The sequence below is a fragment of the Enhydra lutris genome, unplaced genomic scaffold (genome assembly GCF_002288905.1).
Source record: "Enhydra lutris kenyoni isolate GAN:26980312 unplaced genomic scaffold, ASM228890v2 scaffoldscaffold8, whole genome shotgun sequence".
Lineage (NCBI taxonomy): Eukaryota > Metazoa > Chordata > Mammalia > Carnivora > Mustelidae > Enhydra > Enhydra lutris.
Genome location: NW_019154092.1, coordinates 6,794,415 through 6,816,007, shown reverse-complemented (window position 1 = coordinate 6,816,007; position 21,593 = coordinate 6,794,415). Strand labels below are relative to the sequence as shown.

General features: G+C 38.5%; 1 protein-coding gene across 1 annotated transcript in view; it reads right to left on the bottom strand.

The window, feature by feature from the left end:
- Positions 1–21,593, bottom strand: part of LOC111142520 (piezo type mechanosensitive ion channel component 2) — a 462,751-nt gene that overhangs the window by 47,650 nt on the left and 393,508 nt on the right. The window contains exons 29-33 of the mRNA XM_022495760.1: positions 19,012–19,101; positions 16,695–16,816; positions 15,557–15,628; positions 11,137–11,243; positions 5,307–5,421 (exon numbers count right to left, since the gene is read on the bottom strand). Coding sequence (XP_022351468.1) covers positions 5,307–5,421; positions 11,137–11,243; positions 15,557–15,628; positions 16,695–16,816; positions 19,012–19,101 — 506 coding nt within the window. The remainder of the gene's footprint in view (positions 1–5,306; positions 5,422–11,136; positions 11,244–15,556; positions 15,629–16,694; positions 16,817–19,011; positions 19,102–21,593) is intronic.

Below are 21,593 nucleotides of genomic sequence, written 5' to 3'. Positions count from 1 at the left end.
CTCTTCTGGGCTAAAAGGAATTCTGTAATTAAATCTAGAATATTCTGCTTAATATAAGAGTTCTCAGGGAAAAGTTGTAAGAACTCATAGCTCTCAGATTCTGCTTACTCCAGAGTAAGAATCACTTTTAACTGGGAATGAGTGAACTATGGTGTACTGGCTAAATCCTGCCAGCTTCCTATTGTTAAATGGCCTCTGAGTTCAGAACCAGTTTTTATATTTTTGATAGTTGAAAAAAAATCTTAAAAAACAGCAATATTCTGGCATGTGAAAATGATACGAAATTCAGATTTTAATGAACAGAGCTACACCCATTTGTTTACGTATTGTCTGTGGCTACTTTTCCCCCCATCCTGGCAGAGACTTATGGCCTGCAAAACTCAAACACTGACTATCTGGCCCATTACAGAAAGAGTATGTTGACTCCTGATACATACCATGACATTTTAATTTTGAATATCTAGAGGTAATGTTACATATTTTAGTGTGTCACTACATAGAATGGTATTATGGGACCCCATTTTATTTTTTAGCCTCTTATTTCAGGCTAAAGATGTCAGATCTTAGCAAATGGAAATATGGGACACCCAGTTAAATTTGAATTTACAAAAAACAATAATTTTTTTCTTAGTTTAAGTCCCATACAATATGTCCACATTATACTTGGACTAAAAAATTATTTGTTGTTTTTCTAAAAACTCCAACTATCACTGGGCCCTGTGTATTTATCTGGTAGTACTAAGACCATTCATGAACTGACTTCAATGAACCTTTCCAAACTTACTTTCCACCATTCTGTTTTCCATCGCATCTTGTCTTTACCAACTAAGCTGACCTGCTCTTTAATTTTCATACACAACCTTTCTTTCTTCTGCCAGAATGTCAGGCTCTACTAAAATACTTTTTCATGAAGTACTTTATTCCTTTATACTCTTGGCTATAAGTCCTCCTTTCTCCCTCTGGTCCCACACTATTTTATCTATGCTTATTTTATAAATGGAACTCTGCAGTTTCTATATCATTAGGGATTTTTCCCCCTATACTTGTGTTCCCCATTTGTCAAGATAGAAAGGTTTGGAGTCAGGATGCCTGCATTAATTCCAGACCCATCTAGATGGCTCTGTGACCTCAGGCCAGTTCTTTCCCTCTCTGGTACTTCATTTCCTCATCTGTATGCAGGAAGAATAAAATGTCCTGGACTGTTATAAGGATCAAATGAGTTACAGCCTACAAAGTACTTCGAGCAGCACCTGGCATTTCGGAAGGCTGGAATCCACTTGCTTCATCTGTCTGGAAGTAATCTGGAAAGGACGAGCCCTTCCACCAAAGAAGAAGTGGCTAAATAAATATTAAAGGAATGAATAAACATCTATTTTCATCCCAGTACCTTTTAATTATTGCTGTCTTTGATCTGAGGTAAACATCTGCACATGGAATCATCTTCATGAAACAGAGTAATGAGATATTTGCAAGATGACTAAAAACACATTTTTAGAGCTCAGCAGATAATTTTGTGAGAATGCATGGCTGAGGATAGCAAATACAAGTTGGGTGGTGGTGGGGGGAGAAAAGGGGATAGTGAGGGGGAATTTGCAACACTAAATATTAAAACTAACTCGATACCCCCTGGACTTCAAAATAGATGACACTGGCCCAGAGCTAGACAGTAGGATAATGGATCAGAGTCCAGAGCCCAGAAACAGACCACAGGATAAATGGGAGCTGAATATCGACCAAAGTAGCATTTAAATTCACTAGAAAAAAGGAGAATAATTTAATAAACAGGGATAACATAATAGCCTATCTATGTAAAAGTAAACAAAGTAGGTCTCTATTTCACAGAACAATAAAAATGCAAAATGTAAATAAAATTGGGAGGAAATAAGAGAAAATAATATCTGGGGGAAAGACTTTCTTAAGCAACATGGAAACCCTGAAATTGCAAAAAGAAATTGAGACCTCTTTGATATCAGAAAAAATTAAAAATTGTTTAGATAACATACACCAAAAATTAAATAAAAAGATAAGCACTGGATGTGTAAAAAATACTTGTAACACATGAGAAAGGTTAATATCCTTAATATATAGATGTCTCCTAAATCAATAAGGACAAACAACCCAATAGGATGATATTATGGAAAATGATAAAAAATGTTTAAATCTCAGATTTGGAAGTACAAACCTGAAAATAGGAAATAAAAAATGCTGTTTCATTAGTTAGGAAAATTCAAATGAAAATAAAAGCCATTTGTCATCCCTATGAAAGACAAATGATAAAAAAGAATAACATTCTGTAGGATAAGACTACAGGGAAATGGACGCTCCTGTACCTTACATGTAGGACTGTATATTTCTAAAACCTCTTGGGAAAATATATATTAAAGTAAAAAATGTCACATCCCTTTAGTCAGAAGTCCCACTTTTGATCTATTCTGTGGAAAGTCTGTGCTCTTCCTGGCTTTTTGCTATGCATTTAAATACACACACATATATGTATGTATGATTATGTGCATTTTTGTGCGATGCTATCTATGATAGCATTATTCATTATGGCAAAAATTTGGAAGCAAACTTAATGTCCATTAGTGATGGGATAGTTGAATAAATTATGCATATCCATATTGTAGACGATTCTGCAGCCATTAAAAAAGGATGATATAGTTTTATAAATACTTAATTGGAGAAATGTTTGTGTCCCACTGCTAATGAACATACCAGAGGGATCTGTAGAGCATGAACTCATTTTCAAAAATAACAAAGGAATTGGTGCCTGCACACACCTACATCACAGACCAGTAAGAAGTGGACATGAGTACCACACACAGTGAGGACTTGGCCCTTGAGGGGATGGGTTTCCACAGCAGATTATCAAATCTACCTCTTGACTCTTTGACTTGAGTCAAAGACTCTTGACTCATTGGCTGTGTCTTCATTTTGTCTTTTGAACCAATAAAGTAAAATAAAATTAAAACTACCAGGAGACAGCTGGGAGCAGAATAGTCAAAGAGGAGAAAGAGTTTGTAGTTAGAATTCCATGAGTAATTATGCTTCCTGACTTTTGAAGACATTTTAATTTCACAAAAATCTGTGTCTATTTCCTTTGTAAAGGATCAAAATATAACACATAAGCCTAAAGTTCCCTAAAATCATACCACTTAATCTCAGTCTGTCCACAGAAGAGACTCCTCTCCTACTCCTCCCCCAGAAGTAACCACTGTTATTAATTGCTAAGTATTCTTCCCAATCGTTCTCTTGCATTTATACACATTATATGCGTCCATTAAAAATGCAAAACACTGTCTTGAGGAACTTTGTTGGCTTCCGTTGTTTCCCAAATGGTTTTATAATGTGCATGCCATTTGCAACATAATATTTTTTATTTAACAATATGTCAAATTCAAAGTACTGTTGATCCTTGAACAACACAGGTCTGAACCCTGCAGGTTCACTTATATGAGGGTTATTTTTTTTTATAAATACAGTGCAGTTCTGCAAATATATTTTGTCTTCCTTATGATTTTTTTTTTAAAGATTTTATTTATTTATTTGTCAGAGAGAGAGAGGGAGAGAGAGCGAGCACAGGCAGACAGAATAGCAGGCAGAGGCAGAGGGAGAAGCAGGCTCCCTGACGAGCAAGGAGCCCGATGCGGGACTCGATCCCAGGACGCTGGGATCATGACCTGAGCCGAAGGCAGCTGCTTAACCAACTGAGCCACCCAGGCGTCCCCTTATGATTTTCTTGATAGTACTTTCTTTTCTCTAGCTTATTGTTCGAATATAGTATATAATGCATATAACATACAAAATATGTATCAATTGACTATGTTATCAGTAAGGCTTCTGGTCAATAGTAGCCTATTAGTAGTTAAGTTTTTGGGGAGGCAAAAGTTATACAAGAGTTTTGATTGTGTGCAGGTCAGTGCCCAAATCCCCACATTGTTCTAGGATCAACTGTAATCCATCTAATTTTTTAACTACTGAATGGGATTCTAAGTTTTTGGTATTAAATAATATTTGATAAATATTTGTAGATACAGGTCTTGTGCACATATGCAAATATTGTTTCAAGTTAAGCCACGCCTCTAGAAGTGGGACTGATCATTTAACATTTGAATATTTAACTGTACATTTAACATTTTAAAAAAAATTATTATTTTTTTAGATTTTTAAAGATTTTTATTTATTTGTCAGAGAGAGAGAGAGTGAGAGAGCACAAGCAGGGGGAGCAGCTGGCAGAGGGAGAAGGAGAAGCAGACTCCCCACTGAGCAGGGAGCCCAACATGGGGCTTGAACCCAGGACCCTGGGATCAGGACCTGAGCATAAGGGAAACGTTTAACTGACTGAGCCACCCAGGAGCCCCCAACATTTTTATACATATCCAAACATTGCTCTCCAAAGTGGATACACTACTCCACTACACCATTTATCGTGTTGTAGGGTTGTAACTCATACAAACACTTATTTTCCCCTAGCTCCAAACAGTGATATTAACAAATATTTGGGTTTTTGCCAATCTGATAGGTAAAACACACACACAAACAAGGAAAACAGGATGTCAAACTGTTGGTTTTGTTTTTTACATTAGGAGTGAAGCTGGGCTCCTTTTGTCTACTTCTGTTTCCTGATTTGTGAATTATTTTTCAAATCTATTCATCTATTGGGTTGAGCTTTTCTTTTACTGCTCTTTAGGAGTTCTTAGTATATCCAGAATACTAATCTTTAGTCTGATATATATATATAATGAAAATATTCTTTTCTGAGTGCCCCACTTTCACTTTCACTTTGGTTTTGGTGTATAGTTGTAGCTTAGAATTTTTCCTATCTTCAGAAAAGTGTTCCCGTTGTATGTTTTCACATGTAATGTTGAAGATGGCATTGGTAGTTATGTTCCTTTTTTGGCTCCTGATACTGATAGTGTGTTTTTCCTTTTCTTCTTAATACAATTTCCAAAAGTTTATCCATCTTACTAGTTTTTTTCTAAGAACTGCTTTTCACTTAATGATAGATCTTGTCCTGTTACTTCTTTTCTGTGACTCAACATCTGCTTAAAAAATTAATTTTTTCCTTCTACTTTCTTTGGATTTATTTTGCTCTCTCCCTCTTCTCATTTTATAAAATGTATATTCACTTAAATTCATGTTTTTACTTATTCCAAAGGTCTGACATGAGCAATGATGGGCAAGCAGAACTGTATGCACTCCTGAGAATATGAGAATGATGTTCCTCCAAAGCTTCTGTCCTGCTGTAGCCCAAGGCCACAGAAACAGAGAACGCTGGCTGGACCCTGCATTCACACAACACTTACCCTCCCCAGATCCTTTTCTCCTTCTTTTCTGTTCTTCTCTTGCAGACCTTTTTTTCTCTTTGAGTCTCTGTCGGAGTGCGGTTTTAGGGTCAGTGATCCAGGCTTGATAAACAAACTGAAGGGGGAAAGTTTGATTATTTTCTGGCTTTTTCATAATTTGAATGAAAAGAAAAGGGACCAACACCAAGCTTCCAGACTTTGGTCATATATATATCTATATGTAGATATAGATATATATACGCACACATATATTTCTTGGTCATACATATTTATATGTTCCTTAGTCATATATGTATGTGTGTGTGTGTGTGTGTGTGTGTGTGTGTGTGTGTGTGTATATTTATATATATATATATACATTTCTTTTTCTCCCAGCACAAAATAAATCTTCTCCCATTTCCCTCAGTATCCTGAGTTGACCTGAGTTCTTTCTATTATCATGAAATGAAATATGAAAACAGACATTGGAGGAAGATATTTCTTCTAGTTTCACAATCCTGAGATACTTTGGGTGACCACCATTTCTCCCAAGTCCCCATGTACCACCACCACTTGTGAGAGTTACTGATTCTTTGTATTACACATGACAGGAATAAGCTGGGCACCTTGCTAAGTGTCACTGGAGTAGTTTTCCTCCCCTTGCAAATAAACTTTAAATCAAAAACAAAACATCTTTTGCTCATTTACTTTGGGAAAATAGCTTTGCACATTTGATACTCTCCCTTGCGAAAAACAGCTATGACCAACAACTTAGGAAAGGGTTTTGTAGATTGATTAGTATTTGGAGAGGAAAAAATAATGTGATAGCAAGGTTAAAGAGTTATTACAGAATGTTATGGAAGGAAAACTGTGGTGCTTTTGGTTGCCTTTTGTCATTTTTATTCAAGACCTGAAAATGGTTACATTAATATACAAAACCAATAACCACCATAGAGCAACTTTCAACAGCCCTCCCACCAACAGTCTCCCAAGTCATGCAGAAGGAACTGAAAGAAAGCCTTGATACACAAAGTCAGCCATATGTAATCACGAAGCCAAGCAGACATGCTCCTCATGCACCCAAACACACCTGGGTCTCAGGGAAGCTGGGTTTTCTATTACGATGATAAAGTTAAAGGAATGTTTTGTGGGGTCACTTTGTAAACCCAGACACTTCACTGTATTCTATATTATTTTCAGATTTCTGAAATCTTTGGAAAACACAGTGTAGGCAAACCACTGGCATGATGATGTCAGTAAAAATAAAAGGGGATCCAACTTTTCAATGTACAGAAATGTAAAGGTCATAGTGACTAAGGAAGAATATTTCTTTTTTCTCACTGTAGAAATCTGAATATGGGCAATTAACATGATGGAACATCTGTATTATTTCTGAAAAATAAGCCTGGAAGGCAAAAAATAATCCTATTTTATGCCAAAATGTTTTTTGAGAAAAGAGAAAATGAACTGACTCTGGAAGAAGGACCAAATGAAGGAATTTATGGTAGATGTGTACTAAGCATGCTAACCAGGAACTCCATCAAGAATATTTTTGCCAAGGGGCACCTGGATGGCTCAGTGGGTTAAGCCACTGCCTTCGGCTCAGGTCATGATCTCAGGGTCCTGGGATCAAGTCCCGCATCGGGCTCTCTGCTCAGCAGGGAGCCTGCTTCCCTCTCTCTCTCTCTCTGCCTGCTTCTCTGTCTACTTGTGATCTCTCTCTGTCAAATAAATAAATAAAATCTTAAAAAAAAAAGAATATCTTTGCCAAGTGTGTAAATTACCTTGCTTATTAAACCTGCCACCTACCAAAAAAAAAAAATAACTTTGAGGTTTAGTACATTAATAAGCAAACTTGCTTCAGAAAAATATTGATTCTTTTACAAAAATCTGAACTGCTAAACACAAGAAATTTTCAGGTTTAAGAGCAAGATCTGATGACAAGTCCTTTAGAGAAAGAGTTATGAAAATATTGCTTTTAGATAATGCCAGAATCCCCCAAATGGAAAATTAAAAAGTAACTCAGGATCTGTGGATGTATTAGGTGTATAAGTTGGAGGAGTGCTTTTGTTCTGGAGAAAAATGGAGAGGGAGAGTGAGAAGGAGAGAGAGAAGGGGCATTTAGGACAGAATTGTAGAACTCTTAAAGAAGGGTGAGTGCCATTATTAAAAGGAAATTCCTTGTTCTACCTATGATCCCTAAATGATTAAGCCCATCAGTGCTTTCTCACTGAGATGAGAATTTACATAATTCAAACAAGGGGAAACGAGAGAGGGGGAGAAAATCTTATGAAGAGTCCTATTTGTAGGTAAACTATCTTACTGTTGATGTTTGGAATTATAAACTCTGTAGAGTGCCAGGAATATTTGACAGAAGCTCAGTCTGACTGTTTCAGGAAATGATGGTAACAAAGTAGGAGGAAAGATCCCACTTCTGAGTCAAGAAATAGCAGTTTTTTTTTACTGGAACTTCTCAGTTCTCACATTGTAACTATAACCACCATCCAAGTCCATGGGTGTACACACCACTAACCAAGTGAAAGAAAATACATGAAAATGTCCATAAATGACCTTTGGTTTCTTCAAATTGCCACTATTAGTCTATATTCTTTTTTTTTTTTTTTAGTCTATATTCTTAAGATAAGATAACTAATGTTAAATTTTATTTATTTATTTATTTATTAACTTCATCTTAAGTTTTATCTTAAGTCTGGTCATGTGATTTTATCTTAAGTTTTATCATATATTTTAGGGGGAAATGAGGTTCACTTTATGAAAATGTACTATGCAAAAAGCATTTAATTTTTTAAAAAGGATAGAACTTTATTGAAGTGGATGGAGATTTTTCACTGAAATTGCTAAAATTTAATAAACTGTCCTTTAATTCATGTGTGACCCAGGATTTTATGTTGTCTGTAAGAAGTTTTCTTGTTTGTTTGTTTTTTAAATTTTATATATATATATATATATATATATACACACATACATACACATATATATATACATGTATATATATAATACCAAAGAAGTATATACACATATGTGTATATATGTGTGTATATATGTGTATATGTACACATATGTGTATATATTCTTGTATATATGTATATATATGTGTATATATTCTTTCCTTTTTTTTTTTTTTTTTTTTTAGAAAGGGAGTTGGTGGGGGGCAGAGGGGTAGAGGGAAAGGGGCAGAGAGAATCTTAAGCAAGCTCCATGTCCAGTGTGGAGTCCGATTTGGGGCTTGATCTCACAACCCTGAGATCATGACCTGAGCCTGAGCCAAAGTCAAGAGTCAGAGGCTTAACTGATGTATGCAGGTGCTTGTTTGTTTTTATTTTTAAAGTAATAAGGAGGATAATTTTGTTACAATTGTTCATGTAAATTCTTAAATATGAATGGAGAGACTTGCATGGTAGTCATAAAAGTGAAAAGAAAAAGAATCCCAAGGCAGTGAACACATTGAATATTAAACTAACAATCAGAATCCCAGCATTTTAAAAATGGGAGGAACCTGGAAGTTTAGAATCCCCGGCCCCACCCAAGATGGACCAGCAGCTACCTCTGGGCGCTCATGAGAAACACAGAATTATAAGTGCCATAGGCAGGACCTGCTTTCTTTACATCACCTGCATTTAAATAAGATCCCAGGTGAAATGGGAAAAGTGCTGGTCCCCCGTCACTGTCCAAACATCTGTTTAACATGTGAGCATAAAGACCTAAGAGTTTAAATGCCTACCCCAGATTATGTCCACAGAACCAGCTTTCTATAAAGTACATGAATAGGAGTTCACTTTATGATTTTCGGTAAGGAGTGACTAGAGCATGGGTAGCTGGATAATTTCTGCTGTGCGTTGGCTAAATTGACCAACAGCATTCTCACATTTTATTCTGCACTCTCTGGGGTGACGTGGGAGTGAGAAGCCACGCAGACCTGATGCAACAGCCCAGCCTTGGAGGGGTTGAACTAAAGTCAGAAGAGTAAATGGAAGAAGATACCCAATCTAGGCAAGATGGAGCCTTGAAAAAGAAGCCAACAAGGAGATGGAGCAAAATGGGTCATTTATTAGGCTTGTTCGTAGTTTTACCAGCTTTCTGAGAATAATAATCATACATTTTACACATCACGACTGATGCATGCAACCAGATGTGACCTTTTGAAAAATGAGATGTGACTTAGGCAAAACTACAAGAAGGACAAAGTAGAAGTGTATCTGCATTTTCTCGTTCTATGTTTCGACAGGCTCTGGTATCAGCTGAAGAACGAGAATCAAATAATAGGAAATGGGGCTTCTCGAAACTCTACTTGGAAAGGTTTGCCTACAATTGTAAGTTCTTATACTTCCTCCATTGTATGATCTATAGAACAGGGAAAATGCAGATGTAGGGCAACAGGGATTCTGCTTGTCTAAAGTTCTACGGAGCGGAGGGTCACACACCACACGTCAGTGAAACGTCAAATACCTTTGCAGCTCTGATTAAATACTGAAGAATAGTTTTGGGAAGTTTAATGACAGACTTTGGCAAGGCTAAAATGGCTGATGCAAACTTCCCAATAGCTCTCTACAAAGAAGGACAAAGCAAGAGTGATTAGTAGAAAAACACCAATGACTAATAACTTAATACATGATGTCAGTATGAGTTCGTCTCTACAATTACATCAACTAGGTTAAAACGTGCCCATCCCTGAAGCTAGAATCAAATGTGCTCTTCTCAGAGGTTAGGAATAAGGAAAAGAGTCCTTGCATGTAATCCGTAAACATGGCGAGTGTGACCATGTTCTCTCCTTTGCTGAATGAGGAGTGATGGTTATAAGAAAAATCATTAGAGTAAAAATAAATGAGTCATTAGTATTTGACAAGCCAGCCGCACACATGCACACAGACGCCGTCTTCAAGACATAAATTCGGGTAGCGATGGGCCAGTGAGAAAGCATCAGAGCAGGGTGTCTCCACAAATAATTTAGTTCTTTAATTTCATTGGGAATACAGTAGCAGATGTAACCCTCCAGTTTGAGAAGACCTGGCCAGCAAAGGAGCCATGACCTTTTCATGGACACATCATGAGGCTTGATGGATATCACCCTATATGTCTCGCGGTATAATAACTGAGAAATAACAGTCCTAACACATGACTCCTTCATAAAAGAAATATATATCCAACTTTTACCCTGCATGTAGCTCTACTGACCAGTCCTCATCTTTAACAAACATTGATTAGACATTCCCTGGATACACCATACTGGGCTGTTAAGCTATGTAACTAAGAATGATCTGGCAGTTTCTGAAAAAGAAAGGCGATTAAGCTGAAAAAAAAAAAAATCAGAACTGTGCTAGCTATTTCCAGGATTTCAATCAATTCTCAAACCTTTGGCAACACAAATGAAATGGATTCTCAAGATTTGAAGTACCATTTAAGTGACCATTTGTTTCCAAAAAAAGCAAGTGCTTCATTTTTATGATCAGCTAGTTCACATATCAAAATATAAGTCCATTCAAGTGGTTCAAAGTGATGACAGACAAGTCTTCTTCACCTCATACTTGTAACAGAAAAATAAAGTTCACCCAGGAAGCTTTATTTTTTTTTAATAGCATCAGAAGATTTTTTTGATGCAAGTGAATGAAGACCTGGTGGGAACAGTGTTCTTTGCAGTAATTATACTGATGTTGACAGCAAGCAGCATTAGAGTTTAATGAGGAATAAACAATTTCAGGTGGAAATCAAAAACATCTGGAAGCTGTGACACACATGAACACAGTGGCAGAAGTCTAGGCCTGCAATCAAGATCTGCCAGAAAGAAAAGCTCTTCAACTAGCAGAGGAGCTGGTTTTCCCAACCCCAAAATTACCTGGAAAGCTGACCTCCTCGGAGGTTCTTCATCTTCCTTTTTTAATTCTTCCTCTTCCTCCTCTTCACTATCCGTTTCAAATAAGTAATAATCTCCACTCCTGACCACTAAGCAAAACAAAATATTTACTTATTTCTTGGAAGAGATATGAGGTCATAAAGGGCTTATTCATGAAATGCCCCCCCAAAAAATACACAAACTGCCCACAAAAGACTACAGCAAGAGATGTTGGTATAAAGGAAAAGACAAGAGATGAAGAGAACTCATTCTGGGCTAACACTACTTGGTGTTGGCGTGGTTGGGTCTACAGAGCGTGAGGCCTCATCTATACTGTGTAAGAAAACCGGCCACTACTGGGTTCATCTGATAGTTTCTTCCTTCTTCAGTGTCAATTTTACACAGATGCGTCAGATCAACTCTGCAGCAACCCGTTTTGTTACCAAGATGGCCAAAATAATGGCTAGAAAACTGTTAAAAGAGTTTCACAGTTCAGATGATTTGGCAATTTGGGTCCTTTAGACGAGGCCAAAGTGAAGTGGAAGATTTGGTGTTGCCTGAAGGGGTTGAGTGTGTGGTAGAAATGCCAGTCAGGATGGTTCAGGACCAAGAATCAGCATCACCAACTTCCACTTCACTTTCTACTGTGCAGACCTGGCTCCTCCACACGTGACACAGGGACATGACACATATGGCAAGACATTTGGAAGAGTTAAACAAACAAACAAACAAACAACAACAACAAACACATTGCCATGAGGAGGAAATGGGCAGGTAACATGAAAAAAGAATATAACCGCAAAAACACCACTACCACACTCTGGCTGTTTCTACACATAGCATGGGACAGACTGAGGCAGGGCAGACAAGGGTCCGTACGGTTTAGCACTGTTAGGCTTCTGGTCAACCAGGAGGTCCGGTTACCTATTGAAGTGTGAGGAGAACCGTACTGACCATAAGACTCAAAGCACCAACAGTACGGATTGCCCTTGTCTTGCCTGATATTTTCCCTGCAAGAACATATTGCTGTGTTAAAACTTAGGAGCAGAGAAAGTGGAAATGTCCAGAGACTTAAAGAAACTTGAGAATCCAATCTTTTATTAGTTTGAGCATTATTTTAAGTTGATCAGGGAAAAGAGACCTAGCATAGACATTTCTGATGCTACAAGAACTGTACCATCATCGCAGGAAAAAAATATGAATTATTTTCAAGTTATATTCAAGTTTTCGAATGCTGAGGTGTCTTTTGGATGACATCACATGATGTTTTTGGTTTTCTTTTGGATTCATACGTTGTAAGGTAATGGAAAACCTTGGCTTGTTTAAAATTAGTTGCTTGAATATCACTAAACATGGTCAAAACGTAAATAATTTTGCCCATGATTTCAGACGTATCTGAAGCCTCCATCCATGAAGATGCAGAGTGAATGAATTGGGCCTTATATCCTTGAACAGAAGCACTGTAATCTGTTACTTGTATTTTGAAGAAAGAACCAGGCCCAGAATACTGGGTCCAGGCCCGAGGGAATAAATGCAGTACAACATAAGGTAAGAATAAGCAAGAACAAACCAAAGTTACAGCATCACATTTGACAGTGGGGAAGACCATTAAAGTAATGCCTTCATGTAAGCTCAGACATTTGCAGGAAAGTTACTTGGATTCTATGTCACATGGTCATTTGGTAAAAACAGAGTATCACAAGATTGAGCATTTTACCCTCATTATAGGCTCTAAAATCAACAATAGCTTAAATTGTATTCAATCATACCTTCTATAACTTTTACTCATGTGGACACAGGGGAACCCCAAAAAGTGTTCATCTCAAGCAGTCCCAACACTGATTTGATCCTTTAAAAAAACTACAAATTTGTACGCGAGAAGTAGAATTCACACTTTAAAAAAGGCAGCAAGTGTTTAAGGAAAGTCTCCTATTCTTTTATAGAATGTTACTGAAATAAAAGTAGGAAAACCACAGAAAATATTTTCTTCAGTGCTAGCTGCTAATAAGAAGTAGAGAAAATCTTGCATCTACATCGATTAGTTCAGAGTCAGCTCCTGCCTGCAGCCTGTGTCCATGAACATATCCTGGATACAGATGTTATTGCTGCTGCACTGAGTGTGGAAATGACTTTTAAAATCCTACCTCTTGTATCCCCAGAAAGCTGGACCTCGATTTCAGATATTTAACAACAGAGTGAGGCATGTCATTGTTTTAGGCAGTACTGAACTGGCACGGAGACACACTATCCTCGAATGGAAGGTATCATTGAACAGCAATAATGCGATCGTATGTGTGCACATAGGAATGGAAGTGGAAGGTTTGCCACCTACAGACTAGGTTAAGATCTTGACTGCTTGCCGGTAATATGAACAACATAGCGACATTATCGTATCACAGACAGACTCACATGAGGGTGTTCCAAGGACAAGCATTCTCATATTCCACACCTGCATGAAATAGCTATGTAAAAGCCCAGTGGCTCAAGAGATCAAAATAAGGGCTTTTAATAAAGTGCTTCTGGTTCTAAAGATAAATTTTGGAACTCATCGTGGTCTAAAAAAATAATCCACATACTCATTCCTTTCCTTTCCTCACAAGCTTGTAAAAGGAAACACAGTTTGTTGAAAAATTTTAACACCACAGTCAGAATCTGATTCCAAACTATGAATTGCACACATTCTTGCATTATTGCACCAAGAGGTGTTGTAACAAGGCACGTTTAATTTAATACCGGTCTTTAAGAACTTGCTATAATGAGGGTGAAATGAATCAGAAAACTAAAGTCAATAACCTTCACGAGAAGTTCTTTAAATTATTACCAACTTGGAAGATGATTATCAAAGACCATATCCAATTCCTTCCAAAATGCAATGTTTAGATCAAGAAAAGGAAAGACATCTATGATTGCAATGGGAATTTACCCCAGGTGAAAGAGAGAACTTTCAGTATGAAACAATTATGAAATGGATAGGTCTGTCTAAACTAGCAAAGGGCCCTTTAAAAACAGAAAGATAGGCACAGTTTACTTGTGACTTGATAGAAATAGGCTTATAGTGTACTGTTTGTGGCTGTTAGTAGGACGAACATGGCCAATGAACAATACATTGAAGAGTCACACAGAATTTCCACCTGAATCTTTGTCTTTTGACATGGCAGCAAATGAAAAAACTCTTTAAAACTCATGGATTTTTTTTTTTTTCCTGCCATAAGGCTAGAAATTCAATATTTGGGATTAAACTTAATGACATCCAGGTATACTGAGCAAATTTTGTACAATACTTTCCAAAATTGGCTTGCTGATTAAAAAATATTAATTTTGGGGTGAGGGAAGCCAATGCCATATCTCAGTGATATGCCAAGAAATTAGGCATGGCAAAAGATTCCAATCAATTTGACTTTCTTGTGATTCTGAAGATCCTGCTAGTAGAGTCTCTCCCACCATCATGTGATGTTGTGGGCCTTGGTAATAATCCCTGTTGGGTTTAAAAGCCTGAAAATATTATAAGTAATGTGCAAAATAATTAATAATTATTCTGTAGTCTAACGAATATAAGGAAGGTGAGATCAAAATGGATCATTCTATTCTAAGACCATCCACTGACCAACAGCGAGTGAGATTTTGTACGTTAAGCAGAACAAATACAGCCACTGAGTTCCGTAATTCCTCATTCCTTTTATGATCCGGAGGGAAACACAGTAATTCTCTGTGACTGTGACGCTTGCTCTGCTTTTCAAAACCTGTTGTCTGCCTTTGCTCTTAATTGGTCATGGCTGTTTGCTGGAGGCTGCTGCCATGCCACATGCTGGGTTTTGGATTGGGATTGTAATTTGAGAGCCTTTTGAAACTGGGGAAGAGGCAGAGTGAGAAAGTGAATGCATTTTAAGTCATCCTGATCTTTATATTCGATAAATTGCTAAAAAAAGTACATGCAAATAAAATCAAAGCTCTGGGGATGAGGGGAGGAGAGACTCATTGGCATCCAAGCCCAGTGCCTTACAAAGAGGGTCATAGACTCTTTGAATTTAATGATTATTCTCCCAGGAGGAGCCAAAAATCATTTTTAATAAGGGTTTTCAGCCATAAAATAAATACACATCAGCAGAACTCTAGACCTCAGAATCAGATAAAATGGTAGCAGTTCATCTTCCCTTTCTGAGCCCACAAATGGTGCTCGAGAGTGTGTCAGCCATATGCTGGGCTTTCTTCAGCCAGCATGGTAACCTCAGTGGGTTTCTTGGAAGATTCCATCTCCGGGGCCCAGAGATCCATTCACATCACAATTTTCCTACACTCTGACTCCCTATCAAGTCACAAGGATCAAACCATGCATGGAACACACAGGTCATGGGGACGCCTGAATTCTGGTCAAGGATATAAGGGTTAGAATCGATGAAATCGTAAGAGGATCGAGAAAACCTACTGGAAGCATGATCAACCCAAGGCCGCCACCACTGCTTTTTTTTGCCCTTGGCTTTCTGTTTGTCTGCTTCTCCTAAAATAAAATATGTCCAAATATTAATTCTTAGGAAGTGAGAAAACAAATTTTGAAAACCACGCTTTAACAACTCAATTGTCAAAATCTAGACAAGTCATAAAAGTACATCAGAGGTCAGGGAAAGGAACCATATTGAGTCTGAAATGTTTATACATATGAGCAAGTTGATTTCACAAGGCAAGTACTAAGTGTTCTATGAACATTATGCCACATTTTCACTTTCTTTTTAGTACTGCAGGGCATATAAAGAAACATAAAAAAGAAAGGATTATCTCTCAAAAAGGCATCTCACACTGAATTCTCCATTGAATTAACAGAAAAAAAGCATCACTTAAATTTTATAAGACAATTTAGTGGCAAATAATTTGTAAAAATGCCTATATTTCAATAATCAGAAATATCCTTGTGATTATTTTAAAGCATGGTTGGAAAAATATAAATTTATTGGGGATTAATAGATGTTATGCACTGGAAAATACCATGCACTATTTCTCCATTCCCTTCAAACAGAAAAGCATGCAAACATTTATAAGAAGACCTTTCAAACTTAACGATATAACAAATCTATAATCCGATATAATAAATATATATTTCATTTTCAGTTTCATTGGAACAGACAATAATTAAAGGATATCTTATCTACCATTATTCAGATGCCACATAAAATATGCATACATACTCAATATTTGTTTAGATTTTATAGAAATTAAAGACAATAACAGTAGTCTGTCTCTGAAATACCTTCCCTAAAGGAATAAATTAAGCAAATCCATGCTCATTTTCTTCAAAAAACTCATCTCAGCGAAACAAACACTAGGTGAGGGGTTGATTAAAGTGGTTTTGCTGAAGAGGAGTTACTCGTAAAATCATGGAGTCATTAAATATGTCCTTAATGGAACAAATACATGTATCCCATTCACAATTGGAAGATAAAACTTGCTAAGTTCAAAAAAAAATTGATAATTCTGGCAGAATAAAAATAATGTTATGTAACGCCCTCCCCATACTCATGCTATCATTCAACGTTAAGCTACTTAAACAAGAGGGAAATGTCTTGACATACTTTCGTCATCCTCTTCAGAGAGTTTTTGGATGTCTTGGCCTTCCCCCGATTCCTGGGTCAAGCTCAGCATCCTCTCCTTACCCTTTTTGTATTTCTGTTGCCTGGCTTTGATGCGATCCATCCTGGAAAATAGAACAGCCGCAGCAATGCCAAGAACACACCCAGGGTAATCACATGATTGATTTGCGTTTAAACTTGTATGGATGGGACTTATGAATTTTTTTTTAATCAGCAACACATATCTGCTTGGTGATGTCTGTATGTGTGTAAACAGACACAACCATATTACTTGGCTCTGTGTAGATGCTCATCTCACTAAGATGATCACAATTATGCGAAGGTTTGATATGCAATACTTGATGTCCACTTATGCGTCGTACCATAGCCATTTTGAACACAGTATAGGATGAAATGTATATCCCTTATTCTCTCAGGATTTACAATTTAAAAAAATTAAGAACTGTCTAGCTCATGCAGTTGTGAAGATCCAATGAAAAGGGGTGAAAGGGTGAGAACTGTTTTGTAAAGAGCAAGTTGCTCCGCGGATATTCATACATATTCTCTGAGACCGCATGACTCTTCTCTATTTCAAATCTAATCTCTGATCAGTTCTGGAAAAATGGTTTAGTGTGTCTTTGATTATTTTTTTTTAAAGATTTTATTTATTTATTTGACAGACAGAGATCACAAGTAAGCAGAGAGGCAGGCAGAGAGAGAGAGAGAGGAGGAAGCAGGCTCCCCGCTAAGCAGAGAGCCCAATGCGGGGCTCGATCCCAGGACCCTGGGATCATGACCTGAGCCTAAGGCAGAGGCCTTAACCCACTGAGCCACCCAGGTGCCCCTGTCTTTGATTATTGAGTCAGCGCCTTTTATTTTGTCTGCTTATTCAGGAAGTCCGACTCTTCAGAAACTACAATGTTGACCGGACCCGTCCTCTTGCGGTGTTCCATTTCTTAATTTAGCTTCTTAAAATTCTGCTCAGGTTTTTAAGCTAAGTGCCATTTCTGCTTCCTGTGGCTTAAACAACACTTTTAGCTTCTCTTTTGCAATGATTATTACCTTCATTCTTTTACATCCTGACTTTCTATCACCTAAGAGGATGTATTCTTAAATGGAAAAACTCAGTGAAGTAAATGAGAGTAAACAGGTCTTCCTAAAGGGTAAATAGGAACTCATTCTACATGTGGGTCCACATTTGTTGCTTGTCTAAGCCTGATGTGGATAACTAGAAGCAACAATGGCAACAGTTATACCATAACTGCTTATATAATAGTTTATATACCTCATATCTTTGATTCTGGAAATAACCATGCTATGGATGGTGTAATTTATGCTAGAAAACATTTCTGAGTGGGAAGTGGGGGGAATAGCTGGGAAATGAGGTCAGAATGGAATGAAGGGGTCTCAGCAAACCTGGGGAATTTTCCCCGAGTGTAGGGGGGTGGTGATGGAGGACAGAGTTTCTGCTTTTCTGGAGAATGTGTATAGGTATGGAATTCTGTGGTCATCTGTTCCTAAACCCAGCCCCTAAATGAAGTGCTACCAATCCTTACAAGTTACATTTGCTGCTAGAAATTTCACTCTAAGAAAATTTGTTTCAGGGGCTTTTTAAAAAATTAACTAATTAATTTCAAAAAGAAATTCTCAAATCTCCTGTTAAGTCAGTCCATTACTTGATTTATCCAGAACATGACAGTAGAAAAAAAAGTCTTGAACTGAATCCACGGAGACAGGGGCTGTATTTCTAGGACTGCTTCTAGGTTGTTGTGGATTTAAAGTCATCTAATGTCATGCATCATCAGTTTCTTCCCAGAAAGACTGTTATTATAATATCTTTAGAGATCCTTCCAATGCCAAGTCTCTGTATGTATTCTCTTAATTCATAGATAGAATGAACATTTACTCCAGCTGAATGGGACCGGGAAAGTCCCTGTCTCATTCATTAGCTCATTTAATCTTTATAAAAACCCAGGCAGAACTGTGAGCCCTAACTTAAAACAGAAGGCTGAAATTCAGAGAATTGGAATGACTTGCTCAGGGTTCCAGAGTAAGCAGCTGAACCAAGACTTGACATTGGTCTTGTCCAACATGGCGCCCCTTTCCACGACATTGTACCTCTCTTTCTTTTCAACTACTTCCATTTTCAGTCCAGTAAGCATAAGCTACTGCCCTGACACTGAGCACATACCCAGAAGCTCCTTAACAGGGTGGGTTTTTTAGGGCTATTGAGGCTCCCTGGGAGGTGAGAGCCAGCTGAACAGGACCAGACAAACCCCAATCATAAGGAAAGAAGGACAGTAAAACCAAACTTCCTTACTGCCTCTTCAGCTGATCCATTGACTTTTTCTCTTCCTCAATTCTTGCCTTTACAGCCTTGACAATTGTGGCCTGGAAAAGTTCAGCCCCTCTAGAGAAAAATAGGAAGTAGAGAACAAATTAGTGTTTCTATCCTTGTTACTTACCTTCCTCTGAAAATGATTATCAAGGGTTAGAAAACATTTCTTTCTGGGCCATTGACTAGAGTCTCCTGGCTGGGAGTGGGAGTCCCAAGACCCCGTGTAGGAGCCCATTCTCAGTGGATGAAGAAGGCACAGCCTTTCCTGGGAGAGAGTGGGCTGCTCACAATCACAGGAGGTCATCAAAACAAACAAACAAACAAAAAATGGTTTGTGTTTTCTAAGACATTAAAAAGGATGCACCCCTTCAAACCTGTCCCACAGAACCTTACATCTCAGCAAAGTATTGTTCACCTGACCTTATTATAGTTGTCCCATGAGGGACCATTGGCAAGGAGGAGTGAGTTCGGATTAGTTTTCTACTCAGTGAGCAGAAAAGGATCTGGAGTGAGCTGGGCTTCCCTAAGGAAAAAATGCAAAATTGGAGTTCAAGCTCCATCACTGAGATGTTCAGATTCCTGCCTCTTTGCTTTTTTTCCTCCTATCCTTCCATTCCCTTCTGTTTGTTCTCACTTTTCAAGCCAATTTTAGAGTCCCCATTGATCTATCTCATCAGCCTCTCTTAATATCTTCAAGTCTGGTCCATCGTCATCTGGTCATATGCGCTTGGTGAATCCCAAGTGGATAGGAACCCAGTGGTGTGCCCACCCTGTGCTGGACTGTGGTCAGGGGTGCAGAAAAGGCGTGACCAACATGTTATCTGCTGACCCTTCGTAGGCTCTGGAAATTCTTCTCTGTACTATTTAAAACTCCTTACACTTTTCTCAAATCTAGAATTTTGTCAAAGGTTTTTTTACTCCTAATAAATAACCTCATCTCCCACTTCCTGGAGAGAAAAAAGTCATGAGGCAACAGTTTGCTCAGCCGCCTACCATCAATCCCGTGGACACCATTTCCTGCAGTGACGGTGGGAGAGAGGACATCCTCATCTAGGCTCTGGCCCCTTCCCCCTGTAGCCTGAGGGGCTCCGTCCTGCTCTTTCTTCCTCTCTTTCTGCATTTTCAGCCTTCCCACTGCTACCAAATCCTCCTCCGAAGTATGCAAACATGCTCACATCTTGCTAATCTTAGGAAAAAAACAACATGTCCACTGCACAGTTTTTTATGTATAGCCTCCATCACTATCCCAGCATGAGTATCTCACAGCCACTGTCTCCAAGACTTTCTGTTTAACCTCAGCTCATTGGTGTTGGGCTCTGATCCCCCAACGTGTTGAGCTCACTGCCTTCAATGCTCAGTTTTCAGTCTTGTGTTTGTATGTCCTGTCTGCTGGACTTCTGCCTTGAAGCAGCCTTCCTCAGGCTCCTAAGGCACCATGCTCTTCCAGCTTTCCTTCTTCCTTGCTGGCTCAGAGTTTCTAGTCTTCTCTGCCCGTCTCTTAAAAGTGGATACTCCCTGGGGTCCTCTGCTCATTCACACTTTCTCTCCAACCACTCACCTGCTCTAAATCTACCTGTGTCATGATGACACTCAAGTCTATTTCCACCTGCAGACCTGTCATCCCGGCCGTCCACTGGACTCACCACGGGTTTAGTTTCATGAGCCCACGGACCCTACAACTCCCTGGCTGTGGTCAGTGTCCTCCAGCCTAGAACTTAACTTCTTGGTTTCTTTACATTTGGGATTGGCACCACCATTGGCTTCAACCAAAATCCTTTCCATAACACCTTCTACCCTCCTTTCCTCTCCACCCCCACCTCCTTTCCTTCCAATCAACTTTCCAGTTGTGCCAGTTTTACTCTTAAATGTCTTCCTAGTTTACCTTCTCCTGGTCTGAGCCACTGTCTTGGTCCTGGATCATTAGAGTAGTCACCTAACCTGTCCTGTGTCCTCCACAGTCCAGGCAGGGTGGGCTTCTGAAACATAGCTGTAACTGCATCACTCCCTGGCTTCTTCTTATCTGTGGGATTACTTCTAAAGTCATAAACATGGTTTATAAGGCCCCTGATAAGCAGACTGCTCCCTATCTCTCCAGCTAATTTGTCATCACTCACTATCTTCACCTTTAAATTTCTGTGTTTAGCCACACTGAACTTCTCAGGGTTTCTTCATTAAAACTTCCCCTGGTAATTTCACTTGGGCTGTGTCCCCTGCCTCCCACCTCTAATTCCTGTTCATCCCTCAGGCTGCAGCTTAGAACGGAAGGCTGCCTCTTAGAACGGAAGGCTGCCTCGGTTCCTGCCCCTTGCAGGTGTTTATGTACCCTTGATATAATTCCCACAGCTTCCTGAAGGTCCCCTACCATCACAGTAGTTACACAGCACGGTGACTGCTTGTTGATATGTCCCTCTTCCCACCAGCTTTCTGAGGGCAGGACCAAGCAGCCACCTTCTTGTTACACAGTAGGCAGAGAGCTTATCATTGAATGAATGAAGGTCTATTCTTTGGAAATTCTGTTTATTTTTAAGACATGGCTTTTCTTTTTTTTTTTTTAAGGATTTTAT